Source organism: Pimephales promelas, chromosome 17, assembly GCF_988280905.1.
Source record: "Pimephales promelas chromosome 17, fPimPro1.hap1.1, whole genome shotgun sequence".
In the NCBI taxonomy this organism is placed as follows: Eukaryota; Metazoa; Chordata; class Actinopteri; order Cypriniformes; family Leuciscidae; genus Pimephales; species Pimephales promelas.
The window spans coordinates 22,313,976-22,323,725 of NC_142785.1; the positions used below are offsets into that span (position 1 = coordinate 22,313,976).

General features: G+C 36.9%; 2 protein-coding genes and 1 long non-coding RNA gene across 6 annotated transcripts; 2 read left to right on the forward strand and 1 right to left on the reverse strand.

The window, feature by feature from the left end:
- Positions 1 to 337: 337 nt before the first annotated feature.
- Positions 338 to 4,346, forward strand: tmem106a (transmembrane protein 106A). 2 transcript variants are annotated; one of them, XM_039664865.2, is made up of 8 exons: positions 338 to 495; positions 1,474 to 1,645; positions 1,758 to 1,821; positions 1,943 to 2,096; positions 2,200 to 2,340; positions 2,525 to 2,568; positions 2,691 to 2,744; positions 3,365 to 4,346. In XM_039664865.2, exons 2-8 carry the CDS (start codon positions 1,522 to 1,524, stop codon positions 3,480 to 3,482), a joined length of 699 nt encoding a protein of 232 aa, XP_039520799.1. In that variant the 5' UTR covers positions 338 to 495; positions 1,474 to 1,521; the 3' UTR covers positions 3,483 to 4,346. The 2 variants fall into 2 exon arrangements, with proteins under 2 accessions (XP_039520799.1, XP_039520800.1); XM_039664866.2 differs by having other exon boundaries at positions 347 to 495; positions 1,518 to 1,645.
- On the reverse strand, positions 4,211 to 5,256 carry LOC148971517 (uncharacterized). 3 transcript variants are annotated; one of them, XR_016147076.1, is made up of 4 exons: positions 5,122 to 5,256; positions 4,613 to 4,729; positions 4,442 to 4,523; positions 4,211 to 4,241 (listed from the first exon to the last, which is right to left on the reverse strand). It is a non-coding gene; the product is annotated as an uncharacterized LOC148971517 (long non-coding RNA). The 3 variants fall into 3 exon arrangements; XR_016147077.1 differs by having other exon boundaries at positions 4,454 to 4,523; positions 4,613 to 4,709; positions 5,122 to 5,245; XR_016147075.1 differs by having other exon boundaries at positions 4,613 to 4,709; positions 5,122 to 5,241.
- Positions 5,257 to 5,716: 460 nt separating this feature from the next.
- On the forward strand, positions 5,717 to 7,907 carry arl4d (ARF like GTPase 4D). Its single transcript, XM_039664867.2, has 2 exons — positions 5,717 to 5,903; positions 6,597 to 7,907. The coding sequence occupies exon 2, from the start codon at positions 6,725 to 6,727 to the stop codon at positions 7,325 to 7,327; it is 603 nt and encodes a 200-aa protein (XP_039520801.1). The 5' UTR covers positions 5,717 to 5,903; positions 6,597 to 6,724; the 3' UTR covers positions 7,328 to 7,907.
- The last annotated feature ends 1,843 nt before the right edge of the window (positions 7,908 to 9,750 follow it).

Below are 9,750 nucleotides of genomic sequence, written 5' to 3' on the forward strand. Positions count from 1 at the left end.
TTTGCCATTTTGGTTTAATGTATTTAGATATGTTTTTTTTTCTCGATTCTCCATCATGTCCCGATAGAGAGAAGAGATTAATCTGGGATTAGTAAATTATCAATTATTCAGAATCGTACCTTTTTTTTTTTTAACTTTTTTTTTTTAACCCCCTTTCAAATTTTCACTTTTCTTTTATACATTTTAAAAGTATATATTTTTTCTTGGTTAACCACTAAAAACTTGAGACACTAATTCCAAAATGATAATAATTCCCAAATATATAATTTATAATCAACCGCAGACTTTAAACACGCAGTATCGATTATGACCACCAGATGGCGACAACAAACATCTGTGAAGGACTAAAGGGGGAAGTCGCTGCGCACTCGAAAGTGCATTGCGTCTTCTTGTAAACTCGCGTGTGGTGTCTTCAAAAACCTCAAGCAACGAATTATATTTATATGCGGGGAAAGATTCTATCTCGATATCACACCATGCTCAGATGAATTAACGGTAGGTGGAAAAGTGCTGTGTGAAGATTTGGCAATAAACGCATTTAGTAGCCTAATTTGTTATTGTTATGACACGACTAAGTTAGATGTGTCATGATGTCAGTTTATGAAGGAAACTGATATAAATGTTACCAGTCTTTTGTGACTTTAAACACTCATGTCTCATCTCTGGTGCGACATTGTTAGGTTGTTTGTGTGCTGTATTTTTCTTAAAATACTGTTAACTTTACACATTACAGCTGTGTTCAGAAAAGTATTAAAGTTGCCTAAGTTAGGCACGTTCAGACTTGGAGTCGATGGTTACAAAATGCTGTCTAGTTAGGCAAGACAGCTCATAGGTTTAGTAGTCATAATTTGGTATTTGCATTATAAGATAGCAAACTCTAAACACATTTCACATTTGCATTTACGCCACAAAACATTTCACCTGGAAACGATAGGCATAAATTTGGTTTCTTTTTCCTAAACTCGAAAGTTGTCAGCGTGATCATCAACATTTGTCAGTGTGAACATCAACGTAATTTGCGTTGTGAACTCTTCCATGCCACTTTACGTTCTTTAATTCAAAGTTAGTTGATGTAAAGATGTAAATGAGAGAATAATTAATAGTGAGAATAAATATTAAAGTATATGAAAATCTAAAGAATTATACACCTATGTAGTATGTATATTTAAATATATTTTCTTCAAAGGTCACGTAAACTGTCGTTTAAGGTCTTTAATTAAATGGAAGTTTGTTATATAATGCTCTTTGACATCTTTGCAGTTTTATTGTTGTGGAGCTTTGTTGATCATTTGGTGAAATTTTACTGTTTTACAGTTTGGGTTGTTACTGTAATGTATAACTAGAACAGTACAATCAATCACTGTCACCCTAATATATATATATATATATAAAAAGTTTGCTTATTGATTTCCTCATCAATGATGTACCTACATACCAACAGACAAACCTTACTGAAGCTGTCCTATTGTTTAGGGTGGAGGTCTTTAATTTTGACCTGTAATCTTCTGGAAATACAGCATCATGTCCCAGAATAAACATGGAGAGAAACGAAGGTTTTCCAAATGGTTGGACTATGGCAGTGTAAATGGGGAAGGACAGTCAGATCCATGCCCTACCTGCCAGGGCACAGGACGCATCCCTAGAGGCAGGTTTCAGTGTATTTTCTTATTAGTTGGTTACAAATAAAGTTTATTTAGCAGTTTGGCTCTTAAACACCCTTTTTCTGTCTGCATGATCTTGGCTCTTGACATCTCCAGGTCAGGAGAACCAACTTGTGGCAGTCATTCCTTGCAGCGACCAAAGGCTGAAACCTCACCACACGTCAGTATCACTATGACAAGAAGCCTATAGTTCTGCAATTTTCTCTTTCAGGGATTACTAAAATGTGCTTATCATGTTAATATTCTCAAATTTATGAACTACACGGTTTAATGTCCCACAGGAAACTCTATGTGTCTATAGCAGTGGGGCTATGCCTCCTGACCTGCTCACTGATCCTGTTTTTCCTCTTCCCACGGAGTATGGATATGTCAGCTGTGGAACTTGAGTCATCTATGGTCTATTTCACTCCAGATAAAGTTATAATAGTGCTCACAGTAGGTGATCTGACTAATATAGAAGACACCCTAAGATTCAACTGTTGCAATGCAATTTTTTTTTACAAAGCTTGTAATCTTATCTATGTTTTCCATTCTTCAGCACGAAATGAACCTCACCAACCAAAACTTTGTCGGAATCACCGCTGACAATCTTAGTGTGCAAGCATTGATTTTTGAGACTGTGGTTGGTAATACCAAGTTGCTCAATGTCACCAACCTTCCTCCTCGATCACAGAAAACGGTAAAACTTATTTAAGAAAATTGTAATATAAAGCATTTTTCCAATTTAAATGTTCTCAAATGCATTGTACTAGGCATCAGAAACCTGGGAAGAAAATTATGAATAAGTCTAAAAACAAAAACACTTTCTTTAAATCCTCCATTGATCCTATTGGAATTTCATTGATCTTTCTTTCATCTTTCAGATTAAAGTTATAGCCAACATTGTAATTGATGACCAAGGCCTCAAGTAAGTAATTCAATCAGTATCTAAACTTCACTAATAATGTCTTTAATTGTTGTGTTTATGACTGTTTTCAAATACAACAAAATATATCTAGAAACATTCTCTAATGTCTGTTTCTTTTACAGTAATTACTGCAAGTCACATGCCTTTCAGATCCACACTTTATTCGTGCATTTGCAGTAAGTATACATTTCTACGCAAATATGCATTTCTATTAGCATATTGTTCGACTGAATCATTGAATGATAGTTGCCATCTTTGGTTGATGTTTTGAAGGCTTGGATTTGGAAGGTGCGCATTGAGGGATTATTAATAACTGGTATACCTTTTAAATGTTTAAAACTTTTGCTGACTGTCAGTGATGTGACCTTTATAGTCTTGTTAAAATCTTATAGGTTATAAAGTGCATGACCTATAAAAAAAAAACACCTATACTAAAATATATTTACAGTACTGTTCAAAAGTTTGTCGTCTACTGCTTACCAAGGCTGCATTTATTTGATTATACATACAGCCAAAAAAAAAAAAAAACCCAAAAAAATAGACTTCAGTCACATTATCCTTCAGAAATAATTTTAAAATGTTTATTTTGTGCATGTAACAAATTATCATCAATGTTGAAAACAGTCGTTTAATCTTTTTGCAGAAATTAAATTTCTTGCACCATACAATGATAACTTGAATAAGCACATTTTATCTTTAACTTTATCTTAATATGTCACATGCCAATGTTTGGTTGTATAAATTCAGTTCAGTTCATATTTATTAATTCATGTAAAATCCCTTGTGTTGTCTACAGATTGAATATCAAAGTCTCCTACCTGTCTCATTCAGAGGAGGTGTCTACAGATGCCTTTGAGTATATTGACTGTGGTGTGAATTCCACTATGCCTCGTCACTACCCTCCACGAGACTAAACCATTGCCAATGAATGGCCATGAATGCTGATGTAATAGAAATCAAAGTAGGCTGCTTTAAAAAGGATTACTATTTTATGCCAAAATTTACTACAGTCCATTTAAATAGGAGTAGACTATGATGACAGTAATGTATGCTGCAATACAAATATCACTGGAATAATTAATGAATGTGTTCTGTTAACTTAGACCACTCTTCTTTCCTGTTGATTTGTTAGTATGCACATGAACACGTTTTAAAATTTGCACACCACAATTTTGCACATTAAATAGAAATTATTTGAATTTTTGAGCAAATTCTGCAAAAAATCTAATCAGAACTGTTAAATACCCAATTCTGTTTTTATTAGGATTATGAAAGAACACTTGAAGTCTGGTTTCCTGTAAAATACATATAGTACATAATATGTGGAGTTGGTGCTGTCCCAGTAGTCTTGTCTTCATCTTCACCATTGCTGGGAATATTGGAGGGACTAGAGCAAATCAAGCACACGTCTTATGTAGATGCGTCTTTATTCTTCCTTATAAGTTCTTTAAATAATCGCTGTGGTATTATACACAGGGCCTGGATGCACAAATTGTCTATACTTAATGTAAAGTTTAAATGTTTTAAAGAGATAATGTCCAACCCCTGGATCTGTTAAATGTTACAGTTACAGAAACAGGTTAAGCAAGTTTGTGATCTCTCTAAAAGAAATGTACTCACTGTGTATCTTTTCATCTTGGCATGACACTTGCAGCCACATTGCTTGTCAACCTCTGAAGAAAACAAATGTTTACACGGACTGAGTGAAGATTTCATGTATGTTGTATGTTGTTAATTTGGTATTTTTGATCATTAAAATATAATTCAGTCACATCTAACGCAGCGACTGTTTGTTCGTAATGGCATGCCAAAACACGGGAGAATTCTTGAGTGTACTGAATGTTTGTTGACCTGTTATTATGAGCAGCTTTACCTGGATACTCACTGGACGCTGCAGGTTCACATGGTGTCATATGTGCCTCAGAATGCTCTTTGTTTTTACCTTGCTTGTCTTCCTAAAATAATAAATAAAATCCTATTATTTACATGTCATATTTAACCTATTTATAAAAAAGGTTATATTACATGTTGTTAACATGGGGACCTGCTTAACTGAGGCAGATAACCTGCGATTCAGCACTTGCTGACGGCGGCGGGCCTCCCAGTGCATTGCTGACATGTTAGCTACACCACAAGCTTGCCTGCAACGTGAGACCATTTCCTGATTAATGAAATTCAAAACCACACGGTGAGATGTTTCCTTTGTCATGACACACTCATAAAGAAATAAACACTGAACTGATTTCTTGCTGCTCATAAATGTTGAAAGTACAGGACAAAGCTGAGTTAGCAGCGTCCGTAATGAGCTTATAAAAACTAAACAATTCGTACTGTGACAACTTTTAGTCAAAGCCGTTGTAGACTTGTGGCGTAACATTTAACGTTAGTCCTGACTCCTGCGCAAGTCCGATACCGTTACATATGTCTACAATAGGAAAGCAAAAACATGTAAAAGTATGTCTTAGTTTAAGACAAACAACAGTAATAATAATAAGTAGACTCTTAACAAACCAATAAGAAAAGCACATTTTCAGAGCAGTGGACAACATTTACCAAGTTTTGATGTTCTACAGATATGTCAAAATCCACAGCGGACAATCCCACGTCCTCCCTGGACAGCTTAATGTTTCCTAGCAACGCTCAGCAATCGCTACGTACTGACGCCACACAGGTCGATTGTAGCGCGTTGTGGCAAATAAATTGTTTATTATTATTTATTTTTTTTTAGAAAAAAAAACACTAAAACAATAAAAAAAATATTTACGAGTTACAGCGAAGTTAGCTATTAAATATTTTAAACAAAACACTTACTACTTTTTACGTATATTTAGGGGTCTGTCTTTTTGTAGACGTAGGTAGGCTATACTCTCTGATAAAGACAGCTGTTCGCTAGCGCATTGTGATTAATTTATATCGAATAACCATTTTCTTCTTCATTTAGGGATAACTCTTTATAATTCGCACACATGATGAACTGCCAACAGATACAAGATCTACTACTTGGTAGTTTCGATGCCTTAGGCTCTCCACAGTGAGGTGCTGTTTATAACAACACGGCTGGGCTGTCATTCGATAACTCACGTTGAAGACTCAGAACAATCAAACGCTAGAGGGAGTCGCGAGAGGAATGAGGCGCTCGCGTGACGTCACATGCGGGGATTGTTGTTCTGGATCTTGTGCGCTCGGCTCCACTTTCATCTCAGAGGTCGCTGCTATCGGAGGGGATAGAGACTCTGGAAAAGGAGCATTGTTTTGAGTCGTTTGGAGAACTGGTCGCCTATGGTTTCAAAATGAGAAATGGAAAAGCTGCCTGTTTCAAGATAGACATCTATTAGGTAAGTGGTGTGAATGTTGACAAAGATGAAATAGCATCGTTCACAAGCCAGGTTTTCGTTCTCTCTACACTGCGGTTTTCGTTCTCAAGTAACGTTATCTGCTGAATTTGCTCGACAAAGATGTTTTTGATTTTAGTCTGTAATCTTTATAAGGCTTTTTGAAGTTGTTTCGAATAGTGTTTTATAATTTAAACTATAATGATCTAGCTTTCGTACCTTTTACAGTACTTAGACGTTGCCAATGCCTACCCATAATTTCTATTTGAACTATGTGCGTGAATGTAATAATAAATCACAGCTGTTTACATGAAATTATAATATGTGTTTTTTATTTTTAGAAATCTATTTCTGTATAGACTTAAGAGGATTAGAAGTAGCAAGCATTAAGAGCAACCTCTAGATCGGTCTTTAACGTTACAATTAACTTATTTGTGTTCTTTTTTTTGTTGTGGATGATATTGACACTAAAGAGTTTTACTATGAGCTATTGTGCCAAAGTCTTTTTCTAATTTAATTAAATATTTTTCTTTATAGAATAGAACCAAATCCTTTTTCATTACTTGAACATTTTATTTAGTAGCTGCTAAAACCTTGCAGCTGGTTTACTGTGTTTGCTTGAAGGCAAATCTGGAGAAGTTGTAAATAACTTCCATATCGGTGATGATAATCAGCTTTTGTTTCTCCTTTAATTAGGTTCCACGCGGTGCCGTCGATCTTACAAGCACGTCTGTCTGTCTGCAGTACCTTTGAAGTAGGTGCAAATGCCAAACACTTAGACAAATCTGCTTCTCCTTACAAGAGGGTGAGAAAACCAAGTTGCCATGGGAAACCAATTGACAGAGATTGCCCCCAACACACCGTTTCTGCCTAACTTCCAGTCCCTCCACGTTGTGGTCATTGGTTTGGACTCTGCGGGCAAAACCTCTCTTCTATACAGACTGAAGCTGAAGGAGTTTGTTGAAACTATCCCAACCAAGGGATTTAACACTGAGAAGATTAAAGTTCCGGTCGGAAATGGGCGTGCCATTACCTTTCAGGTTTGGGACGTGGGTGGTCAGGAGAAGCTTCGACCTTTGTGGAAGTCCTACACGCGACGCACAGACGGCATGGTATTTGTGGTAGACTCCACGGAGGCAGAGCGCATGGAGGAGGCTAAGGTGGAGTTGCATAAGATTACACGTACGTCAGAGAACCAAGGAGTTCCTGTGCTGGTGTTGGCTAACAAACAGGACCTTCCAGTTGCGCTGCCTGTTTCTGACGTGGAGAAGGTTTTGGCAGTACACGAGCTGAGTGCCTCCACCCTACACCACGTTCAAGGGTGCAGTGCGGTCGACGGGCAGGGGTTGCAGCTCGGTTTGGAAAAACTATATGATATGATCCTCAAACGAAAGAAAATGGTTAAGCACAGCAAGAAAAAAAGATGAGCTGAATAGGACTTATTCAACTTGCGAAGCTCATCGGTGAACCCTGACTTGTCGTAAGATTTTGGGAATCCCTTTATGAAGGAAATGCTCCAGATGCCCCAGTGGCCAGGAGAAAACAGATTTGACCTTTATGTGTCAGACAGTATTGAAGTTGAACTGCTTTCTTCCATGCCGAGTCATTGCTGTGCAGCTTCCCTTTGTAATGAAGGAATATGTGATAGCAATGATAGGCTGTAGTATCAGCAGAATTTAAGCCTACATCCTTGCCTTTTTTATTTATTTTTTTCCCAAGCAACATAGCTTGGCAATATATTGACTTTTCACAAGGCATCCTTTTTTCACATACGTTAAGTTGATTGCCAGTGCCGATATAATAAAAGGCCCTATACATGTTCACGCTATGTTAGTTGTGAAACTGAAGTCCTAAGCGAATCGCTGAGATTCACTATTCACAGATCTACATTTAAGTTGGAAAACCTGTTTGTTTTTACATGCTGTATATAGTTTTTGTAATGCTGTAGAATTAATAAATTATAGATGGCTTTGATATAGTCTCAGAAGCCATATCTTTTATTCCTGAGGCTGCAGTATTTGCTGAAATAAAGGATAATTTTTGTTATAATTTATTATTAAATCATGTATTATTCTATTATTAGATAGATATACAAGGTTTTAATTCACTGTGATGAAAATGAAAACTGCCCCTATTAAAGTATTAATAGAGCAGGCACTCTTGATGATGTCATCTCTGTTCAGGGAGGATGTCCCAAAGGAAATGCATTGATACTGAAAGAACATTGATGTAACCACAGAGTCAAATTCAGAAACTGAGCCTAGAAATGGGCGGAAACAATGTTATATCACATTTGCTGACACTATATACAAAAAAACTATTTATTAAACAACCAATGTAAGATATATGTTGATACAAAGGCATACAAAATGGAGAGTGACAGGTTTCATGCTGCAGCGCCTTTAATGTTAATCTACTCTTATTTTGAGGATGGAATTGTCTTAAGAGAGCAAATGGTTTTTAGATGTCCCGACCCCCAACATTGCACTGACAGAAACATCTATTGACTTTGCCATGGAGTTCCCAGTAAAGCAGCTGCTTTCCTCTGATTGGATTAATTGATGCTCTGGGTTAATGGTGAGAAGACTGAAGCAGGGATGATTTACAAGATGGGCTGAGAGATCAGTAAATGTGATAACGTAGTAAGACTTCTGGGCCTGTGACCCGATGATATGTGACTTGCCAGTTTGATAATGTTATTTAAAGTTAGTGTTATATTTCAGTAATAGTACCTACTTTATCCAAACAATGGACAAAAATAGATTGAAATTCATCTGTCAATGTCCAATGAGCATCTGCTGTGCTGAAAGGGGCACGACCAAGGGAAATGTTAAAGATTTTATTGATCTCTGTGGTCATCCTGCCTCCACCTCAGAAAAAGATGCTTGTCAGTGTTTCTGATCCATGACCCCTGGGCTGGCTGTTAATACACAGTATCACACAGGTTGAGCTCTGAAGATGAAGACAAATGTCATTACAGTCTTGGTATCAGTGGCATTTGACCCAACTGGTTCTCTCAGTGTTATCTTAAGAATGAGGCCAGTCATCCTGCTGAGCTGGTTAATTAAGAAGTGGCACTGTCCTGGAGTAATCCTCTCCAACAATACGGATTTACTAATGCAAATGTTTGTCTAAATATTTTACTACAATGAAGTGGATTTAAAAAAAAAAGTTATTTTTAGTCTTAGAAGATGCCATTAAAAAGCATTTTTAAAAGGGGAAAGTGTTATGTAACAAAGAGCTGTTTCAAACCATTCTAAATTGTTCATGTCCCCTCAGGTCAGCCATGCATGATGTCACATGGTGAGATCAGCTGTCATTAATGCACTAGTACACCACTAAACGAGCCCTGTGGAGTATTTCCATGCTCATGCTTCCAGCCTCACCCGAATACCCAGACAGCAACATAGTGTCGGCCCAGATCCGGCCCACACCTTGGCACATGTGGATCTGGGCTGACATTACGTTACTAGTGTCTGGGTATTAAGCCTCCAACTTTACACTCAACGTTTAACTTTTGAGTAAACATGCTTCAGACCTTCATGATGGAATTTTATCAGTAGCCTACTTGATAACTTGAAGGCTGTTCCATGTGTAGTTTGAAATAGCTCTTTGTTACTACTTTTTTTGCATTTATTTTTCTATTTGCCAAAGCTTCCAGGGCCAAATCTTAGGGGGAAAATTGGCAATACCAAGGTAGCACATAAACAAAGATGTTTATCTGATGTTCTTCTCCTTCTTGAATCACTGTTAGCCTTATTAAACTGGGGCTTATGTTTACTGTAGACAGTCCTGATAAACTGATATGACTTTTTCATTTTACCTATAATAAAATCAGCAAAACTGTCCG